Raw genomic sequence first — 23,545 nt, forward strand, 5'->3', positions numbered from 1 at the left:
TTACATATGTGGTGTAACATATGTGGCTATTGCATTAACGTGCCTGGCTATGTATTGGAATATTTAGTGCCTACCCATTTTCTATGATTCAGTTAATGTCAATGGAAATGACAACCAGATCTGGTGTACTATAGTTTGGTGGTGGTGACTGTCTCCCACTACTACATTATAAATTCCCCATGTCAGAGATCGAATTTAATTCATGATAATGTGCCAAACTTAGAAAAGTGTCAGGCATGTAGTAAGCACTCAATAAATATTTGGTGAATAGAAAAATGATAAAAATAAAAACTTTGAGATTAGCAGAATGCTGGTGTCAAAATAACGCAGCAGAAAAAAGATAAGCAGCTTTAAGAGTTTCAGGAGGGTTAGAAGATGAGGTCATTTAAAAAAATTCTTTCTAATAAAAATAACTCCCCGAGTTATTTCTAAGTCTGCACCTAAGACAGACTCCCTGCAAGACTAGATTCTAAGAAACTGTTCCCGTAAAAGATTAAAATGAGACACAGTGTAAAGTCTTACTCAGAGTTTGAAAACCACCTTTTAGTATTTAAAAAGGCATTAACCAAGATCATTAATCAATAGAAAGGAATGTTCACAGAATGCTTAGGAGAAATGTTTGCTAAGGCAAGAAGTCAGAGAAAAGGAAGGCATCCACGCCCAAGGCTGAAGACAAACGTTTCTCTTTCGCTTCAACAAATTAAAGCTGCTAGGAAAGAACAATTGACCAGAGGGGAACATTACTGTACAGCATATAAAATACTGCCAAGGTCAGCAAAACCTCAGCTTTTTACTTTTTTATTTTTCTATGCCAGTGATTGTTGAGAAATGAGTTTCTTGCAAGGCTGACTTAGACATTATGCTCAGAAGTTACTCAACACCAAGGATTTGGAAAGTACTTTTATTTCCTTTACTGTTTGATGACAACAAGAATGAGTTACAGACATTCTCAGTAAATCTCTGTGCTTAAAATTGTTTATAAGGCCATTTCATAATGTCAGTGTGCTTTAATTGGTTCACTCATGTTGGATTCTCTGCTTCCCTCTTTGCTTCTGAGAATTATTTCCAAGCAAATAACTGTACCTCCAAGATTCCCAAAGCCACTCAGAAAAAAAGAAGCCACAAGGATGCATTTTTTTAATATGATGTGGCTTAGCTGTGTAGAAAGAAGCACTGTTTTAAAAATCCCACATAGAGTATCTTTGGACACTTATGTAAAACTTATATGTAAGTATTTTAGCTGAAGACCGAGAATCAACTGGATTTATGGGGAGAGAGTCCTCTATTTTACGGTAAGTTCTATGCTTACTGTACATCTCCCAGGTCATTGGGAAACTTGTATTATGTTGTACTGTGTTATTTAAAGATGCTACTACCATATGCAAGACAATTTCTGTTTTGCTTTTTTTAATCCTTCCAATTGTTGCAAAAGCTGTGTGCTGGGTCATCCCCACAACCGCTGTGAACAAGGACATGGACATGCCTTGCGAGGTGGCATGAGTTAAAGACCAAGGCTCAGAACCCCACAGGGCAGAGAGGCAAACTAGGCTCGTATTAGCATTAAACCTGTGACTTGAGACTGCATCATATTGCTTCATTCTTAAATACTTGAAGACTTCCATATTTTCTACAAGTTAATCTTAGGCAGTATCAGGGCTCTTTTTCGTATATGATCAAATCACTTAATCTAATTATGCCCCATTTTTTTTTCTTGTGATTTGAAAGCATCATGAAAACCTTTTATATATGCAGGTTTATCTGTTACTACTATGAAGAATTAAAAAATTCCAAAGCCTTCTCATTTAGAAAATGTTAGGCATTTTGATTCTGTAATCACCTATGTTAAAGAACAAAGCTAAACAGCGAAATCAGGAAGCAGGTAATAGAAGACAGATCACATTTAGACAAAGACATGGTTACTTTTTTATTTGAAGAAAAAAAAAGTATGTTTTAATAAATACTGCAGAAACATTGACCAAACAAACAAAGTGACTTCAACAGTTTAAAAAATGCAACAAAAGTTCTGCTTTATAACAGTTATAACTTATTTTCTTTTTACAATATTTAAATACAGAAAGCACTCGCCAGCTATTTTGTAATACTGCCCAAAGCATAATGCTGCATCAATCAAAGCGTATTATGTTGGTAGAATGTCTGTATTTTATGGGAAATGACTGGAATCGTATTTTCTTGCAGAGACAAAACAAAGTGCTTGTAAGACATAGAACTGAGTGTTGTAATTACCTTAATCTCTCCTGCCACAATTTAAGGGGAGCACAGCTTCAACACTTCAAAAACGAAGCATTATCATGGGAAAGAAAGCTCGTTTTCAACAAGCGCCAACAATAAACAGGTCAGATCTGGTTTCTTCTCTGAAATAATCTCTAAAATGAACTGGTCAAAAATATCTGTAAACTATTTTAAATGCTTTTATTTTACGTAACAACAGCGACCAAGTGCTGAACATGGACCTTGGCTGCGTCTGCTCAGTGAGGTTTTAGCAATCACGCTCTAGAAATGCCCTGGTGTTGTGTCAGGACTGAAACTCTATTATATAATCTTCCACTAGGGATTCTCTAAAGCTTGGGTAAGTGAATTCTTCTCTCATCAATGTTCATTTAATGAAAGTGAAATAAACCAACAGATCATCAGATGCTGCCAGTTTTGGAGCTCCAACCCAAAATAATAGTCCTTTTGCTTTGTATTTTTGGTAACTTAATTCCAGACAGCTTTACTCACAAACTGTGCTTTCCGCTACTATTCTTTCCTTCACTCATTACCTCTTCTGGTGAAAACAGTAACTACCTTTTTTCTCTCCTTGGATCATTCTATGACGTCAAACCAAGACACCTTTTATTTGACTTTGCATTTTTATCAACGATGGCAAAAAAATCACACAACTTCTTTTCTAAACAGCGCACAAAAATATTACATTGAGCAATTTACCACTTTTTAATGACAATCACAATGAAGAACAGAACCATCAGACTGAATAAAAATCGACACTTTTTTTTCCTATTTGATCTATGCGATCTTTGTAGTGCTGGTCTACAAATCTTGCAAGATTGCAAAGGCTTTCCTTAGAACCATCCTACTCAGCTATCTTCAGGAAGGCAAGATTTCAACGCCTCATAAAGTTTTCCTCTGGATATATCCCCATGGGTCCTGATACAATTTCCATTTTAATGATGAGCTAGAAAGAAATTAGATCACATCCTCTAGAAAACTAAATGCTAAGGTCACAGTGCCAGTTCCCCAGTGAGGACGGTATATTAACATATACTTTTTGTAAAGGAGAGTAAAACATTTAAAAATTAAATCAAAGTAGAGATCCATGAATAGATTGTAACAAAAACAAACAAAAAAAAAACCAACAAAAATGCAAGCACCATTCAGAGTGTGATTTTTCTTCTTGGAGGTACTCGCATCCCCCCTCATCTTCCTCTAGCTCATTTGTATCTCCATTTTTTGGCATATTTTTCAAGTCACACTTCAAAACTCTTCCACGTATTCAATTCTCACCACTTGGTCTACATGCCGAATCTAAGGACAGGATTCCAAAAAGATGAGTATCCTCTCAAACGCCTCCGAAGCCTCTGGTATACATGACTTTAGCTGTGCACTTCATTTAGACTTCACCTTTTTGTTTGCTGTTGTTTTTTACACTAGATTCCTTTGTCCTCATTAAAGATAATGAAAGATTCACATCACAGTGCAGCTCTTCGCTTTGTCCTTTCGTAAGTCCGTAGCAACTGCCGAGAGTTCTGGTCTGCTAGGCATGTGTGAAATCCGTTTTGTGGCTCTCTGTGATTTGTTCCGCTTAACGTTTTTATTTGTCTTATTTACACATGCCAAGGTGGCAACGTGAAAAATGTCTCTGACACTATTTTCCGACTGTAAAGCTGAGCATTCGATATAAGTAGCTGCTCCAATCTGTTTGGCCATATTTGCCCCCTGAGAAGCAAAAGAAGGGATTTTAATCAGCAATAAGACTTTGGGAGAAAGTTAGCTAGTGTCTTCTAATACCACAAAATAATAATGCATTGCAAAACGTTTACTGATATGTTAACTGAATTTTCCAAGTGTCACTGCAAAAATAAAAGTTGTTAAAATTTGAACTGCCTTATTTATTACTTCATAAATATTGGCAGTCAAGAGCCAATCGCTAAGATGTCCAACTCTCATGGCTCATTAGAGGTGTTAGAGCTCTGAATAAATGCTAAAGGCTGATCTTAACAAATGAGGACATTCATTATCAAACACTTAATATGAGGTGATTCAAAGAAGTGTAGAGTGGAGCTAACGAGGTGATTCATCTTCACTATCAACTGCAAGCAAGAGTTAACTGGTTACTCAGGCTTTCCAGAGTCACAGCAAGCATGAAATGGCCCAGAGAATCTTACTGGTGAAGTAAGTTAGCTGAAGGTCATGAACATAAACTCCACATTTTCCACACAGCTCTGGCTGTGGCGATGTGGCTTTGAGAACCTGTTCCAGCGTCTCCTGGGGGACTCCATTTCTCTTTTCTTGAGGGTAAATGGCATTCAAGACTAGTGACTAGGTTGTACCGAAAACGAGGGTAATGAATGAAATTTAAAATTGATTTTGAAATGTACGTGATTGTGTCTTACTTAGGGCCAAAATAAGTTGAGGAAAGGAATAATACTATTGTGACATCTGTTATATCAAACACAAAATACGTAATTTCTAAGTGTGAACCATACCACCAATATACGCAACAATAAACATGTGCACATCAACCAAAACTACTTATTTAAAATACCAAATTTTTGCTAATGAGAAATGGAAGACTAAGAAGACTGCAGTATTTAAAATGATGATTCTTAATACAATTTTGGTATTTCAACATGAACTCTCTTTAGATTCTGGTTGTAGGTTTTACGAGAATGAGCTTTTGAAATTGATTCTCATTTCTACATACTTGGGGGAAATGCCTATAGAAATGAAGACTCTCTGAAAGATGGTGTTACGGAGTGCTCCAGTTTACTGGAAACAGCCTTATTATTGCACTGCCGACTGTAAAATCAGATTACCTCTCTTAAAGAGTATTACTGATTTTGACCACATTCTCTGTTAAACCTACTGAACTTTAAACCTACTTGGAGTTGCAGAAATATACAAGGTTAGCATATCAACTGTTTATGTACCCAAATATCATGTAATTACACTAATAAATGACAGCATTTTAAATTTCACAACTGACCACTGGCTGAGCGTTTAGAAAAGCAGCTACTTTTTATTTTATTTATTGTGAGTGACAGTCCATTTCTTTCACTCTTTCTAAAATCCACTTTTGCACATGGGCAACATATATACCTGGTCATAGGACACTGGCGTCTGCCTGTGATTGGAGAGTTCTACTAATGTACTAACATCTGTCCGCAGATCAGACTTGCAGCCGACCAAGAGCATTTTGGTATTTGGACAAAATTCCTGGATTTCACCTTTCCACTGTGACAGGAAAAAAAAAAAAAAAAAAGATTAAAAATGAACAAAGTAATGGCATCCATATCATAAAAACCATTTCTCCACTGGCAGACATTAGAATGAAACTCAAAAAAAGATGTTAAAAAAGGAGTGTCCCTTGAGATGAAGAAGCAAACTTTGCATTTATCTCCTGAATAGATGTGAAGTTTTACGACTTTTTAAGCATTAGAGAATGATTATGTATATTATGATCGATTCTCCCTCTCTGTGACTCATCTGTTGCTACTGAAAGAGATTTGGTAGATGTTGTCCAAAGGTAGCTTCAATAATGTCTTAATTATTGGCATGTCTCTGAAAGATAAATGTGTCTTAAGAATAATTATATATCCTAACAAGTGACCACATCCTTCGATGTGTGGATCTGATCCTCCTTAACTAGAAGGCTGCGGATAAGGCAGAGGCAACAGTAGCACAAGTATGCACTCCCTGATCCCATCATGAAACACTGAAGCATGCCACCGCGAGCTGAGGCTCTATTTAAGTACCTGAGATAGTTAATAAAACAGAACATCCTGCCTTGAAGGAGTTTCTATTCACATGGTTCCATCAACACAGATCATGACATTTGCAAAGGAACATCTCCTGGTGATCGGGAAGGCAGCTGGTCCTGTAGCTCATATGCCTTCGAATTAGTTTAAAACTATTTCAATCTATTCCAGTTTGTCTATTTGTTTCATGATCTAACAAGAATTAGTAGAACCCTCAGCAATGCCTGGCTTGGAATTCCAACTGTCCTCTTTAAGAACAAGCAAGTGGCTTTTTGTGGCTTCATTTCCTCAAGCTTGAGCTCTGCAACAGCATGGGAGTCAAGGGTTCAGGGCAGTCACAGGAGATCTTTGGCCTTTGAGGGCAGGGCCTGGAGAGGCTGAGATGGGGAAGTGGTGCCTGACTCTTCCCACCCACATTCACAAATATGTAAGTGTTCTACAAAGTACTGTGGCCGTGACAATGATGATTAAGACATAGCTGTGTCTTCTGGAAAGAAATTCACAGAATACTGGGGGTGATGAAGTCATGTATTAAGTATAACACAAGATAAGAGGGACATCCTGCAAGAATAACTTAAAAGATCACTAGAGGAGACATCTCCAAATCTAGGGGTGTACTTTGGGTAATGAACTCTAGTGCAAACTACACCAGTGGATTCAAAGGAGTAATATACTTTCCATAAGAGCCTATTGTGTTCACTTCTTCCTTTTTTTCTTCCTTCCTTCCTTCTTTCCTTCCTTCTTTCCTTCCTTCCTTCCTTTCTTCCTCCCTGCCTCCCTCCCTCCTTCCCTCCCTTCTTCCCTCTCTCCCTCACTCCTTTCAGAATTATGTAGGAACACCTACCATATGCTAGGTGGCACTAGCATTAGAAGTGGAAGGTGAACTGGAAAAAAAAAAAAGAAATTCTTCCTACTTCAAGTCATTCTAACCTCCTCTTTGATAGTGAAGGACTTAAAGGCTTCCATTAATCAAGACAAACCACAGGGGTTATCATGAGCCTTAAACCTCACAGGAATGTAAAACATACTCATTAATATCTATAAGGCCAAAGTCACTATTCATTTGGTCTTAGAAGAAAAAAGCAAAATAAAACAGGAGAAAGGCTTTTTCATCATAAATTATGCATAGCCTGATACTACATCAAATAAAATCTCCAGTAAATAAGCAACCCCTTTTATCTCCAGACAGAACTAGACATGTTGTTATGTTGCTCTTCAGCTGTGTAATGACTTTGGCCTCCCTCCGCATGTCTAGCAATTGTTTACAAGCATTAAAGACAGGAAAGGTGTATTCCTGCCTGGATTTGACAAGCATTAGCATTATTTGTGTTAGATATGTATTACCCAAAATTGAAAGGAGCTAAAAAGGGAAAAAGAGCCTTTGATCTATTAAGAAAACCATATTTTATTGAACTCTGTTTGTAATATTTAGTAGAGACAGAAGGAGTGATTTTACTTCAAATCCTGATTTCACAATGACACACAAGCCAAGCAATCAAATATAATAGAGGAATGTAAACTAATAAAAACACACAAAATACAAACAAATTCCACTAAAAATTAAAACCAAAAAAACAAAACCAACCTAGGCACACCTGCATGTTTGTCTTTCTTAATCCATACCATACTCAGACTGGGCTGCATGGCTCACCCCTCAGCTGACACTGCCTTGCTCTCAGCCACATCCGGTGTCTAAGCCAGGGCGTGGAGGAGAGGGAGTGCTCCACCAAGGGTCTGATCCTGAAGCCCCACAGCACACAGGCCAGGTCTGAGAAAACAGCTAGTGGCTAATAAATGCTGATCCATGGACTTACACGGCACGTGCCTTCTACAACTACCTGGAGGCTGAGTCCCTGCTGCTGGAGGTCAAGAAATGCCCCTTCCTCCCACTGGCCTCCCTACTTCCTGTGACCCATCCTGTAATAGGTCCTCTTCCTCTTGATCTCCCTCTGGTTCCTTCCATCCATAGCTTCCTTAGTTAGGTTCCTTCTTCACCTACAGAACCTGACTAACCTTTGCCTCCATAAACTATGTGTACGTTATAATATATAACATGTTTACAAGCCCTGCTTCTACATTACTAGAAAGATAACTGATCATAATTACTAGACAGATACCTGATCATCAGACAATTCACATTGGACACATCCCTATTCCTCCTATACTAGTTCCATTTCTGTTTCTAATACCATAACTAAAACACAGCTTATTAAAATAGCCATTATTGCATTCCTTTCACTAACTGACTTGAGGTCAAATGTAACTCTGTAAGCTAAGGTGCAATCGGTTGAGTCACTGAAAGAAGGAAGGAAGACATGAATATGATAGTAATCAAATATAACTGTTTTCAGCTGTACCATTTTCTCCCGAAAGACAAACACGCAGGCCCTTGAAAGGTATTCTGTTTCAGAGCTTCATGAAATAAAATTTCAAGCATGTTCATCATCAAAAAGTGGAAACCCCATTTTGGTGTGAAAGGGTTCTTTCTAGTGTTTAATTACAAATTGTAAGGCAGGGAATTGACTAGAGTCTTTGAGTTCCCCAGCAATCCCCATGTTTCTATTTATATATCACCTAGTACTGAAGTGTGTCATCATTCCCCAGCACTTGCCTTTTTGAGGACACTGTCCAGGGTCTCTGGTCTACTGATGTCAAAGCAAATCAGCACGGCATCCGAATCAGGGTAAGAGAGGGGGCGGACATTGTCATAGTAAGGAGAACCTGAGAAGAAACAAAGATACACAGATTTTCAGATGAGAGTCCCCTTGTCTGTCATGCATTAACTCTACCCTTTCGGGCTAAGTCCTTTGACTGTCACATCATGACCCAACCCCCACTTCCCCTCATTCTTGGAAAAGAATTTAAACAGACACACAAAAGCCTGCTTGGAAGTATATGATGAATGAAACCTCACATGTATCTGACATAAATTCAAGAGGAGGGCCTGGATCTTAAGGTGAAATCTGTATGGTTCAAAGACTAGGGCCTGAAGTTACCTGGGTGAAGTAGGGAAGCACCTGGGGCCAGGTGGTCTTGAGTGCAAACCTGCCTCCACCACTAAAGAGGGAGGGGGCAAGGTAGCTTTAGGACTCTGTGCTTCTGATTCTTCACTCATAAAATGAAGATGCTGACAACATACGTACCTGAGATTAAGTAAACCCAGGCAGTGCCTGGCTTTTAGTAAGGGATCAATACGTATTCACTATGGGTATTATGGTTGTATTACCGCTACTGTTAAAAGCTGAGTGGTAAAAAGAATCAGAAACTGAACTACTTCTTGGGAAAGAGACCTAAACTCAAGATAAATCTGACAGCAGGATGGGGGTGAATGAGGGAGAGCGGAAGAGGGAGGGTTCAACAACTACGCAAAGAGAAACCACAGTGTTACCCCATCTCCAAGTTGTAAGTTTAGATAGGCTATTGACCTTTGAGCTTGCTTATTTCAACTTATTGCCAAACCCTATGCAGATTTTCTTCCTGTTACAACTAAGAATGTAATAAATGTCATATAGGATCATGTCACTTTTTTACAGAGTCCCATCTCTGAGAGTGATGCTAAGGCATGATCCAAGGATCTTAACCTGAATTAAATCCAGGGTACCCTAAATGTTCAAGGCACCAGCCAATTACTTTAACCACAGAACTCTCTAGTCAATCAAGGAAGTTTTTCTATTTCTTTAAGAATTCCAAAGGATGGGCAATTACATGAGGACAATAGTTATGAAGTGATTGACTAGAAAACTAAATACAGCTTGTTTAAGAAATCGTTTTAGGTATACTGACATTTCACAAGCATCACATGAAAATGATTTTACTAGGAAATATATACACACGTATGTATCTGACTCCAGAGTAGAAAAAGAAAATCTAAACCACCAAACTCTTTTTAAAAGTCTATTTCAATTTGACATCACTTTCCATTTTGAGCAGAAAAACAGGACATGTTGTCCCCTGATAAATCAAAACCTCAACAGGCAAAGTCAGGAAGAGAGACTTAAAAAGCAGCTTTAAAAAATATCACTGTTTATATTTCTATTAAAACAACATTTGCTTGGAGGCTGTTCTTGTGATCTAAAAGGCACTGCAGTCAGGGGGCATCACCCTCTATTCACACAGTACACTCTGGGTCCCTGGCATCCGCTGCGGAACCCCAGGCAACAGTGCAGCTTTTTCCCTAGCTGCTTTACGATGGAGAGTGACAACTTCAAGCCACGTGTGTCTGCTAAGCAAGGAAGAAAAGAAAGTTACAAGAATCAGGAAGAAAAATGTGAATAAATAGAGAATTAAGTCAGAGCTGTTCATGAGCTGCAGCAGCTGCCTACCCTCATCTGGAACCAGAACCCTGGCAGAGCAGAGGCTGACAGCTGAAAGATATTTCTCAAAAGCTTAAAGGGTTTAGAGTTTAAAAAGTCAAGTCATTTTAAGTATGAAGGTATATTAGAATGAGGCTGTCTCTGAAAATGACAAGCTGTGGCTGCCTTTTCAGTCGCTGAAAGAACTCTGAGGTGAAGAGAATAATTCACAAATAGTTCACTCATTTGAACATTCGAGAGGCATCAGAAACTAGATGGTTGAACACTATTTACGGCTACATTAGTATTTCTGTATTACCTCTGAGAAGTTCACACTTTTTCAACTAGAACCTTTCCTGTTTCTGTGTCCAAAGTCTAACTCTAGCACAGCGCCTGCTGTAAACATTTGAATGACTCTTTCCAAACAGGGAGTCAGAAAATTCTAGATCATAGAGTGGAGCTCCAAATACTGGACACATAAATGAGAGTTTCCTCTGGTCCTCAAAGTCAGCAAGAGACGACCTGATCCCAGACCCAGGAAGGCAAAGTTGCCAACAGTTAGGATTGTCAGAAACCTAACGAGGCTTCAGAGATCTCTTTTCCCAGAAATCACTCACAACACGAAAAACCACTGTCTCCCTGTGGAGAGCTTCCAGTACAAGCAGACCTGGTATCTTTAGAGGACAGTTCCAGGTACCTACCAGCTCCTTTCAGGATACGATCTGTATGATGTGAGAGTACTCACTGCTAATTCCAGATGTAACACTACTCTATGACAATGGAGACCATCTTTTCCAAATACAAAAATTAGGAAACGCGATTGAAGAAATACAAAGAGGATGAAAGAGTTTAATTGAAATTGAGACTGCCAGGAAAATCCTGAGGAATGGTTTCAACATTCAGGTCACCATGTGACTGCTGGGAATACCCCTCCCTTTGTGGACTATGTTTCCCATCCCCCACCCATTTTATGGCCACAAAGGAGATCTGGCTTTGTGCTCAGCCCTGTGTCACCTGCTGGAGACTGCTACCTACTAAAATCCAGCGGGCTGGCTTCTGTGCTTAGTGCATATATCCAAGTATTTGCAAAATTTAGACTCTGGCCTGATTTTAAAATGAAGCAGGGTTCTCTAGTTAAACCAGATTCTCAGGGAAGTTTGTATCTGCTTTTGTTTTTACCTGGTTAACAGTACGAGTGAAAATACATATGTAGTGCAAAGGTTTATAAGAAATAAACCACCGTGCTTGTGGAGGTAGACAGGTAATTTTTCAGAGTTTTAACATGATCTAATTAGGGATGCCACTTTGATCCCATTCTATTACTTTTGCTAATGAACAGTGCTGCTTTTAGATCAACACAAGTGTCCAAAGGTACTAGTAAAACTGATTCCCATATTTTTTAGTTATAAGCATAATTTGACTGGCAATGACAAGAGTAATTTATTTAAAATAACAAGACCATTTATTCACTATATTTTTGATAGGCTAAGTTTATCCTGTCATAGATAGCAGTGTCTATTGTCTCTATTTTTTCATAGTGAAAAATATTTATATAGAATTATCAAAGAACTGTCCCACCAGGAAAGATGTAATTCATCAGCTCAGCAGGACTTTCAGGATAAAAAAAAAACAAAGCAAAACAAAAAACAAACACGCACACACACACACAAACACACACAAACAACTCCTGTGTAACATTACAGTGTTTACTCTGTGTTTAAGCACTTGGAATTCTTCCTTTTCTTCCCCAGAAAGTCCAAGAAACTGCACAAAGGAAGTAAGGCAAGCAAAGCTGGAGAGGGCATGGTGGAATCACAGGCATGCGTGAGATAACACAAGCCAACAGAAAAGGAAGAGGAATTCCAGAAATGATTCTGTGACGTGAGAAGCAATATAGAGGAGCAGAAATGTCACCAAAGGAAGGAGCTGAAAGTCAGTGGGTAAAGCAGGAACAATACCTGCCCCTAACTCCTATATCCCTCCAGGAAAGTCTTACAACACCCTGCGAAGCCAAACAGAAAACAAAAAAATTAACTTCTATAGGTGTTTCTTAAAGATGCACATGAAAAACTCCCAAGGTGCTAACTATAGAACTAAACACAACACAAGCAGGAGGGCTCAACAGTTTTTACTCAGTATGAAAGTGTTCAACTTTCAGTGCAGTACATGGTAGGTGCTGATATACATAAAGTATGTGCTCTAGAGTGGACTAAAGTCCAGTAACATTTAGGAACTGCGTTTTGCTTGTCAAATAAAACTCTTTTTCAGCATGTGGAATAGCCTAATGCATGTGGAAATTCTCAGATGCAGCATTTCTCTGGTACTGTATGAAACTTTTCTCAGCTCACCACCCTATTCCAAGCTCCTTTTTAAGTAACCTGCCAGACCTCTGAAGGGAAAACTTTGGGAAACTCTATATTGTAAAGAAACAACTACACTATATATGCAAAATGTGTGCCCCCCTCACCCAGAAAACATAGTTGAAAGGCTTTGCTGGGGATAGATAGACTGGAACAAGTGTACACTTGGGGTTCTGTGAGTTGCCCAAGTTTGGCAAACATCAGCAAAGTTCTAGAGCGCTTTTGAAATTTCAGATCTACCCATCTTTATGTTCAAGATCATTAATTCTGGGTGAGAACAAAATTTCCAGCCAAAGAATAGTCACAACGTGCCTCACCCAGAAACTAATTCTTCAGACACATACCTGCCTGCTGAAGTCACCCTTTCGCAAAGATAGAACACACCATATATGTACATACTTAAATGCATATGTAAGAAGATTCATGCCCAAAAGGGAGGCTTTATGGAACCTTTTGCAAAATACCAGTTTAAGGCCGGGCGCGGTGGCTCAAGCCTGTAATCCCAGCACTTTGGGAGGCCGAGATGGGCGGATCACGAGGTCAGGAGATCGAGACCATCCTGGCTAACACAGTGAAACCCTGTCTCTACTAAAAATACAAAAACTTAGCCGGGCGAGGTGGCAGGCGCCTGTAGTCCCAGCTACTCGGGAGGCTGAGGCAGGAGAATGGCGTGAACCCGGGAGGCGGAGCTTGCAGTGAGCTGAGATCCGGCCACTGCACTCCAGCCTGGGTGACAGAGCGAGACTCCGTCTCAAAAAAAAAAAAAAAAAAATACCAGTTTAAACACTGTGAGGCTTTAGAGGAGTCAGGGAACTGAAAACTCTTCTTGTTGAATATTTCATAAATATAATTTATTTCACTTGAACCTTCATTTGAAAAGCTTCCCGTTTCCCCTTAAGAAATTTTTACCAAGAACAGTAAGTTAAAGCTCTTGCATATTTTTGGCAGAGAAAAGTAGATTAACTTTTGGTATTTTTAGTGACCACCACGAGCACATCTGAACCCAGCAGCAGCTAACATGTGAGAGGGCCTGATCTGCCCAATTATTACAAGATTGCATTTCCTCATGCCATCTCTAATCACAGTAAAAGGTTTAAATTAGCAGCAATCTCAAGAATGTGAATCAAGTCTGGGCAGAACTTTGGTGTCTGACTCAGTATAAGACTGTTTAGTTCTTGTTTCAAGTAGTCTGCACAACAAATACCATGCCTGCAAATATGCAACAAACACTCCCAGAAGAATATTTTGTTTGTTTCTTCTATGGATTCAGATAATGGGAACTATGAACAGATCTTATAAAATTTTGTGGGCATTTATGTGTTGCTATTAAGATGGAATAAATGTTTTCTATTTCTGGGGGCAATGCAGATACAAAATTGGAAAGTCACACAGCTAGATATGTTTGGCCTTTAAATAAAGGTTTAGCTCTAAACTCCTAATCTTACTGAGATACTTAAAAATAGGTAAGAATCAAAAAATTGTACTGACAGTGGAACCATGGTTAAGTCAAGAGCTTTAGGGATAAGAGTGTATGTATATGTATATGCCTAAAAGTAAATAGGGAAAATGGATTCAAGGTTTTGTTTCATATGATATCTAAGAATCAGATTTCTTGGAGTAGACTCCCACGAATGAATTCATCTTTCCACAAACTATGTCATCAGGCTCATTTTTCAAAACCAAAGTGCACAACACTTGGTCAAACTTCTGAGGCAACTATGTTCCATGTCAATAAAATGTCTGCCTTCCCAAGAGAGACTCTGAGAAAGTGGCCAATATGTAGCAACTGAGAAGTCATTTAAAGGACATCAGAAAATGACTGAGCCACGACTAATTCATTTGGCACAGCCTGCCAGGCACCATGAGCTAACTGGAGAAAGTATTGGTCCTTGGTGTCGTATTTACATGCAAAAGAACTGGATTAATGAGGAAACATCTGGTTATTTCAGGTGGTATCAGAATGACCAATTTGGACGATTCATTGAAATGTGCAACTTAGCGAGAAACCAGATTGGAAAAAAAACAGCACTAAATGGGGCTAAAAAAAAATCTACAGACAGATTTTTAGACATGGAAAGAGCATTCATACTGCCACCTCCCTTTTTTTTAGGAGGTTCCATGGTTTAAATGGAAATTATCACATGGTGGACAAATCTCCAAATGCAGTTTTATGTACTGCTTATTGGAAACCACCATACAAACTATCTGTTTTACCTTAACCCAGGTCTCTTACAGAGTTTCAGTGTGGAAACTCAAGAACTCAAGTTAAGAATTAAACCTAGTTTTGAAACCCTAAGCTCCAATGGATCATTACTACCTGATGAAATGCCTGGTTTCCTGCAATTTCACACTTGATATTCAAATCCCAAGCATCCATGCTTCTCTGGCTCCTTCATAAATTCTTAACCTCTTCCTTTCTCCAAGAAGGTTAATTTAAGTTATAATTCTCAGCTTCCAGAATCTTGTTTTCTCTGAGAGCCACTACATGTAAGCAAGTTTCCATGTGGGAGGGATGTTAGAAATTTCTTAGAACTTAGTCAACTTCTAGAAAGGAAAGGAATTGTGGTGGGCCTCAATGAGCATTAAGTCATGAGTTAGGGAGCCTGGGCTACCCAGATGACCTTCAACAACTCTTTGGATCTTGTTGCTCCTGGAAAAATCCAGCTTTAGAACCTCCAGGCTCACCCTCCTATAAACAGGTATTACAGCACTAGACAGGAGGAAGTTTTTCTATGTCCTCTGTTTGTCCTGTGGGTATTCGAAGAAGGTTGTCAGGGAAGAAGGATGTCTTTACCCTGTTCAAATCTCAGTCTACAGGCATCTCCTCTCACCTAAACACCTGACACTTAATCTGGGCTCCTCATTTGATTTCTTCTGTTCGTTTGGGAAAGCCTGATTATTTTAAATGTCATTGTCACTTGTGTTTTCACCACGTCTGTCTTATCACATGGTGAAACTGTGAGTACCTAAGGGCAGAAGCTGCTCTCGCCCAGTTCTGTACCCCTCCCATAGCATCTAGCAGATTGTATGCACACAGAAAGCACTAAACCATGTTTACTGACTTTATAATCATTTTTATGTCTTGTCTAGATGTGTTCATTTATATGCTAAATCACCAAAAAAAGGGGGGGAGGGGGAGAGAGAGCAGTGATCTCTTTTTAAGCTGCTTTTCTGGATTAATTATATACTAATCTCCAATACTGCTGAACCATTTCCATCCCTATTAAGAAATATTTCATTAGAGAGCTTGTCACCAAGACCATTCTTCATACTTGATGTATAATAAGGTAAATATAACAACTTAGATAGACTTCTGTTTATAGAGAAGTTTCTTCTCATATTAAGGCCATTGGGTAATTAAGATATTTTTCCTCCCTTTTTCTCTAAGATATAAAGGATACTACCTTAACTGTTAATAATGCTAAAAACTTAAATAGGAAGTACTAACTTTAGCACTCAGGGCTTGAAAGAAACTTGAATCATGATAAGATTCAAAAGAGTGTTCATAAGGCAATAGCATAGTTATTGTGGGGAATTTTAACAGCTGAATTGAATATATTAAAAGTAATAATAAGCCTTAAATAAAATGTGCATTAACTTGCCTTGGTTAAAAGCTGGAATGAATGATTATTACTCCCTAAATCACATGTGCTGAAATTACACTGCAATCAAATCTCTTAGGAAAAGATACGGTGATCCTTAAATGACTATGTTTCTATTATTAGTAGGCATTTGGCTTCATGCTACAAATTACTTCTATGCTTGGCAAATGTGGCCAATTTTGAAGCACAAGATATTAGAATTACTTTGGTCTTACTTATTACTTCACAATTGAAACTAATACCCATTGTTTTGCTGAAACTCATTGGGTGAAATTTGAAAATCAATGGGAGCATTTCTGCAACTATTAAGAATGTTCATTTTATAATGAAAAATATATTTTAGGAAAATGAAGAAGTTATGGGCCTTAAAAATTCCCTTTCGTAGATGATTCCTACAGCATTTTTACAAAAGTTTTGTTTACTTTTATTGGGGGGCTGGAGTACTGTAGCCCTAAGAATCGACTGGCAAAATGCCTTTTGTAGTTGCTTTAACTGGTATGTGCAATGGGAAGAGGGGGTAGCTGTTTCCTGTCTGAAGAGGATCCAGAGGATCTATAAACCCTAGGATGTCTGACAAAGGAAAAACATTGCAACCAAGTTGAAAAGGGCACTGGGGTTCAAGGACCTGACAAAATTGGGTACATTATGAGTTGTCGGTGAAATACACGCTAAACTGGAAGAGCTTCTTTTTCTCCATTACCCCACCTGAACTGTATGCTTCTTAGGGGCAGGACCATGCTTAATCAACACTGTATCTGTAAGGTCTAACAGAGGGCCTATTTATAGTGGATGTGGAAAAAAAGGAAGAGATGGATGGAGAAAGGGAGAAAGGAAGGAAATATTAAGTTACTGTGCCTCAAAAAGCAGGAAATTAATTATTATTATTTTTTTTTTTTTGGTGCAAAGCGACTTCACATATCCTACTTTCACTTGATAGTCTTCCCCACATCCAAATTGTCAGAGTTTCGCCTATGCATGATCATGACTGCTGGAGGCAAAAGTAGACCCCTTATGAGAAGCTGTCCAACTAAACAGGCCAGATAAGAGAGGAACTACTTCTGTCTTCTAAATGGTTGCCCTTCTGCTAGGAGGGGAAACAGGGCAGGAAGTATCATTCAAAGGACAATGTTCTCTCTCCCTATGTAAGAGCAGTCAGGCACACCCAATTTTTCCTATATAAGTCTCTTTCACAAAGTTCTAGCAGGGAAATAAAAAGTGCAATTTATCTGACATTTAGAACTTTAGAGACTTGGCTTGGATCTTTTCTCCAGAGTTAAATTGATGGCCTTTGGAAAAAACAGATGTATCAAGAGGCATAAGGCATATGCAATTATTTTTACAATCTGAACTAAATAAATATTTTAGTGGGCAAAGAAAATGTCAAACATTTACCAAAATATAATCCTGTCCAGAAATTTGCCATGAAAAGCTTGGAATTCAATGGAAAAATGTTAAAGATCCTTGAAATAATTAGTTGCTGATGCAATGGTTCCTGCTATATATAAACAACAAATCACCTTTGATGGAAACAGGCTATTCTTAGAATTTAAGTAAGCAGTGCTTGGTGACTGTGTTGAACTAACTAACATTTCTCCTTATGAACAACATAATGGAATTCTAAATAATTCCCTTATGCCTCTTTTTTCCATTTGTTTAAATCTAAATTCTAACTAAGATTTCATTACTGGATAATTTTGCAGTACAAAATTTTCTTAATCACATTTTCAAACCTTTATATTTTAGTTAAACATACATAGGTTTTGGTTTCATTAAATAAAAAGACAAGTGATTATTTCCCTACCAACTTCATTTCAGATGATTATCTCTAATTCGGTGAAAGGCAATGTTTATAAAGTTGTCATTCTTTGTGCACAGGTAATTCAGTGTGAATAAATGTCAGGTAACCTCATCTCCTTGGAAACTATGCATATCATTACTCATTTATTCATTCATCAGATTGTATTGGATAACTACTGTGTGCAAGGCATTGTGCTATGTGTGCAGAGTCTGTAGAGTTTTGATTAAATGCATGAAGATACCTGAAGTGGTATTTATCTGCACATTCGACCGACAGCCTCCAACTATAAACTGCCCACATTCTGTTTTATTTTCTAGCCTTTATCAAACAATGTGCCTTTTCTCCCCTACAAGAATCAATTTAGCCCTTTAGGCATCGAATTCAAAATATCCATTGGTGGTCCTGTGACTCTTGAAGCTTGAGATAGGAAACGTAGAGCCCAGCATTCCTATAATCCCACCCGTTCCCCCTCCCTGTCCAAATGGGTTTCATTCCTAAATCCACCAGGAAGCCTGGCTCTGCCCAGAACCTGGCTTGCTTTGTAGGCTGTAAAAACCCCAGCACGGGATGCCAGATCCCCTAAGACTAAGAGCTGAAGCCAGCCAACATCCTGGGAAACAAAAAGACCTGCCTGTCCAGCGTAATAAAGCCAAGAAGTGTACAGTGGGAGAGACCCTGCACATCATCTAGCTCAGTGTCCTCTTTTTACAGATGATGAGAATGAGACCCAGGGAGGTAGGGGATTTGCACACAGAAATCCATGGTAACCAGGCGCTAAGATCTAAACACAGCTTTGTATCAACGACTGGATCAGACCCACTGCTCCACCCCATGCCAAAATAATTTTTATCGTGCATTAGGTCCAAACAGGGCTGCGTGTCGGGGCAGGGAGTACTGGTGCTTATTATTGGTACCACACCAGCTGTGCCATCCAGTAGGCGTAACAAATACATACCATGATATGTCTGGGAATCAGAGCCCAGTAAGTACCAGGCTGTATAATAATTCTGATGATGGGAACTACTGAAATAAGGAACCACTTGAATTCTGTCTACCAACACCTTCTCCATAGTTTCGAGTCTGTGTACAATCCCTACCAGAAAACACGGCGGCAAAGTCCTGATTCTGCTGCCCTTGGAACGGCTGGAGAAAGAGCCTGACTCCAGGGGGGAACAAATCAGCCCTTCTCACTGCAGCAGTCGGAGCATCTGGCACCGACCGTGAGAGGCGCTTGCTCGTGCGAGACTTCTCGCTTGCCTTTGTGCTGGGACTGCCTCTGGCGACCCTGTCAGTCTGGTTCCTTTCTTGCTCTCTGATCTCCCGCGTCCCCTCGGGGGCTCCAGCGGTTCAAGCTTAGGGTTGTGGGAAGCTCACAGGAACACCTCCACGAGGCCACTCCCCGCTGGGCGCGGCTCCACCTCAGGGCCTCCCCGCCTAACAGCAAACCTGCTTGTTGGCACTTGCGCGTTCCTCCTCGCTAGTTTCACCCCGGATTTGGCTCGGTCCACCAGCAACCCAGCTCCCTGCTAAATTCCCAGCCCTAAGCGCAGGGGCCTTTACCCAGCCTTCCCAGTGGGTCCTGCTTTTGCACAGCCGACACCCTTCTTGGAAACAAACTCGCTGGACACCGCTGGTTAGGGCGGCGGGTGCCTATGTCCCAGTCCAAGACCTCACATGGTGCTCCCCTGCCGCTCCCCGGCCTTTGACCTGCCCCAAACCCCTAACTCAGCCAGGGGGCCGGATGCCTTCCCATCGGGAGGGTACCTAGCCCTCCCTACCACCGCGCGGCAGGTAGGTGGGTGGGCGCATGGGAAAGCAATAACCCGGCCTTGAACCTCAGACCAATGAATATAACCCACCGCGGCGCCAATAATTCAAGTAGACTGGAAGGTCAAAGGCGAATAGTGTTGCCTGCGGCCTTGGAGGCAAGCAGAGTGGGGGATGCAATAGAGGTCAGGAGGGACTGGTGTGGTGAAGGGGGAACGGCGTGATCACTGGGATGGAGTAAGGAAAAAGGGGAGGCTCGGTACAGGTGGCAACCCAGGCGCCGCGGGCGGCCGGCGGCGCTAAGAGGAGGCCCAGCGGCTGCCCGGCCCCTGCGCCACCAGCGCATTCCCGGCTGTAGGCGTCACGGGTGCCGCGGCTGCCTGCGCTCAGTTTCTCTCCCCTAAGAGCGGCAATTGCAAGTATCCGCGTCGCCTCTGGGATTTTCTCCCGCCTCCCATCACCCCCGCGGCGCTCCCCGCCTCCCTGCCAACCAGCAGGTTAGATCTAGGAGGGGCGCCTGCCTTGAGCCGGGTGGTTCCGCCCAGGCGCACGCAGCGCCGCTGCAACACCCTTCAGCATCGGGCCACCTCGGCCGACCCAAGGCGACTTGACCACGGCTCCGCGGGCAGATTGCTCCCGGCCACCTAGCCACTAGTGGCTCCAACCGCGGGGTCACCCTGCGGGCACACAGCGCCCTCCTCTCCCCACTGCCATCTCCTGGTCCACGCTGTCGTCTGCCGCCCCCGCCCAGAAGGGATACAATTTTCGCCCACCAGGGACCGTGGGAATCCTTTGGGAGGGCCAAAGTTAATGGAGGGGCGCAGACGGCTTGTAGCGCGAGGTTTCCCGAGACCCGCCGCGCATCCCCCAGCGGCTGGAAACCCGCCCCAAGCGCCACGCGGTCCTCCCACTCTTACCCGAAGTGTCCCACAGGCTCAACTCTATTCTTTGTGTGTCGATTTCAAAACTGGCCGTGTAATTCTCAAACACTGTAGGAACATAATTCTGGATAGACAAAATGGGCGAAAGAGGGCAAAGAGGTTATGTTTAAATGCACGACACCCGTTGAACACCCTTCGCCTCCCGGCTCCCCAATTAAGAAAGAAAACCCTCATACATCAGACCATACACTAAGCACATAGACCCTTTCCGAAATCCCTGTCCTACTCCCCACCCACCCGACCCGGCTCTCACAGACGTGCTGACCCGAATTTCCCAAACCCAGGTTATGCACACAGGAACGAACAAGTTTCAGGAGCTAACCAGCCCATGTGCAGGCGCGTCCCAACCCTAAACGTTTCCAGCGCACTTTCCCTTTCCCCGCAGTCTAACCAGCGGAAAGTAGTAAGGGCGAGAAAGACTTTTTTTTTTTTTTTTTTTTTTTTAAGCAAAAACGGGTGAAAGCGGGGAAGCCCACCTCAGGACTGGGATCCCACTGGCCGACCCCCTCCTGGAAGCCGCGGCCGGCCACACTCACCTCGGGGAAGCAGTCCTTGGCGAAGACATGGAGCAGCGCAGTTTTTCCACACTGACTGTCTCCCACCACAACTATCTTGCATTTCACGTTCTGATTAGGATCCATGATAGATTTGCTGGATAATTTCTGGCTGGCTCTTCTCTCCTTCATTGATGTTGCCTTATTTTCTCTTGGAACAGGAATTTTCTCTTAAGAAGAAAATATATTTTTCTCTTTATAAAAAGCAGATATAAAAATAAATCGCAAGGCTGATGGGCAACCCCTGAAACGCGGCGCAGACGAGGAGGAGAGCGAGAGGAGGAGGTTGGTTACTCCCCTCCAACAAGTTTTAAGCCTGACTCCTCACCGCGCCTCCCAAGTCCAATTCCGAGCCGACTGCTTTGTTTCACGCTCTCTGCGCGGCTTTATACGCCCGGCCTTCCAATCCTCTTCTTTCTCAATGAGAGGAGGAAACTGATCTGCCTCCTCCCCTTTTATGGAGCCTGGGAGTGAGCGCTGTTGCCTTGCTTGCCGAAAATGTAAGCAGTGCGCCCTCTAGGGTGCCCGTTCGGGATCTATTTCAGACCAGGCTCTGCGACGACATGAAGACCCCAAAGATGCTTTGCTGACAAGTCCACAGGGCAAGGTGGGAAACTGGCATCTGTGGATATTGATTTAAACTACAATCCCTTTAAATATAGTTTAATATAGGGGCTTATCTGTAGAAGCCTCATGACCTTTTATGAAAACAAACATTTCCCACCCAAGTTAAAGCACAGTATAAAACATAGGAAGCAAATCTTGGGTGGAGAATGGTTGAGTGGTTCTATTTTTTTTTTTTTAAATGGTTTGTGTCAGGTACATAGGCCATGGACCAACAGATTAGCCTCTTTATTCCAGATGCAAGAACTGACTTGGCTGGGTCATAGCAGTACACTGGCTTCTAAAACCTGTCAGGCAGAAAGGTTTTGAGGAGTGGGTACAGGAGGTGGGAGGGGAGAAGAAAGAGAAGTGGAAGATGCCCATCACTGAGTGACAAAGGCCATTGGAAACTCAACCCTAGGGACCCAAACACTTGTCAGCTTAGTTACACCTCCCCACACTTGCAGTGAGGAGACTGGGGGTTGGCGGGGGGGTAGATGTTGATATTATCTGTTAATTCTTTATAGCCTCCATCTTCCTGGAATCAAAGCACCCTAGGCTTGACTCAAAAGGCACAAATATCTTTAGCTGAAAAATGCAGGTACAACCTTCCACCCTCTCCTCTCCCCTCCTCCACATCCATCTCTCTAGCCCTCCTACTCTTCCCCGCAAGCAAGAGTCTTAGAAAGGACCAGAATAGTCCACACATTTGTTCTTTTTCTATGAGAAGTCTTTTTCTCATCTTCATCTCCTGCACCCCAAATGCTCAGGAGGTTTCAATTGTTACAATATAGTGGGACATTGGCCAAAACCAACTTATATGGTCTCCTATGGAGACTCCTAGGCTTATAAATGAGAAGAAGATGAGGTGAAAACAAACAAAGCAGAAAGTTCAACATGGGAAGTGAAAAGGCACAATGAAGACTGGTCAAAAGCACTGATGTAAGTAGTGGACTGGCAGGGCCCCTGAAGCCTAGGGGATCCAGGAATGATGTACTATTTGGGGCTGAGAAAATTGAAGCCCCCTCAGAGAGCACCGACTCAGACTCGATCGGTGGGTCTGTGTTTACACAAGTGGAGGGTTGACCCACAGAGAAGCGGGTTGCTGGCCCTGCTAGGGTTCCTAGAGCAGCCTTTGCCAATGTTTGTTCTTCCGAGCTGTAATTCTCTGCTGACACAAAGGGTGCCACAGCCCAATTAGTGAGGGTGACACTGTACCCGCATCACCATTGAAGATTCACCAAACCCACTGATGTTACAAACATTTAGAAAACCTAGAGAAAAGCAGACTATTTAACATAGTTTAACCTAGCATTTCCCAAAACTACTTAAACACAGGAAACATTTATTGAATTATTTACATGTTTGTTTGTTTAGTTGTTTAAAAAGCAATGGGCATAGTGGTTGGGGCAGATCACAAAGAGGTGTATTTGGGTCTTCAACTTCACATTTTCTGTATGACCTTGGGTGGATTATTTAGCCTCTCTGAGCCTCAATTTCATCATCTGTAAAATAGGAGTCATAATGGTAATTAGGAGGAAATGCAAGTGAAGTTTGTAGAATGGTTTCTGACACAATAAAGAGTCCTTGACCTACGTTGTAGTTTGCATGTAAAATCTTATTTGCACTTTT

At 41.3% G+C, this 23,545-nt stretch overlaps 1 protein-coding gene across 1 annotated transcript; it reads right to left on the minus strand.

The window, feature by feature from the left end:
- Positions 1-2,005: 2,005 nt before the first annotated feature.
- On the minus strand, positions 2,006-21,478 carry RND3 (Rho family GTPase 3). The gene is given in 5 exon segments (NM_001261682.1): positions 2,006-3,954; positions 5,338-5,472; positions 8,608-8,717; positions 20,733-20,820; positions 21,293-21,478. Coding segments are annotated over 5 exon segments (735 nt in total). The 5' UTR covers positions 21,443-21,478; the 3' UTR covers positions 2,006-3,702.
- Between the last annotated feature and the right edge of the window lie 2,067 nt (positions 21,479-23,545).

Source organism: Macaca mulatta, chromosome 12, assembly GCF_049350105.2.
Source record: "Macaca mulatta isolate MMU2019108-1 chromosome 12, T2T-MMU8v2.0, whole genome shotgun sequence".
Lineage (NCBI taxonomy): Eukaryota > Metazoa > Chordata > Mammalia > Primates > Cercopithecidae > Macaca > Macaca mulatta.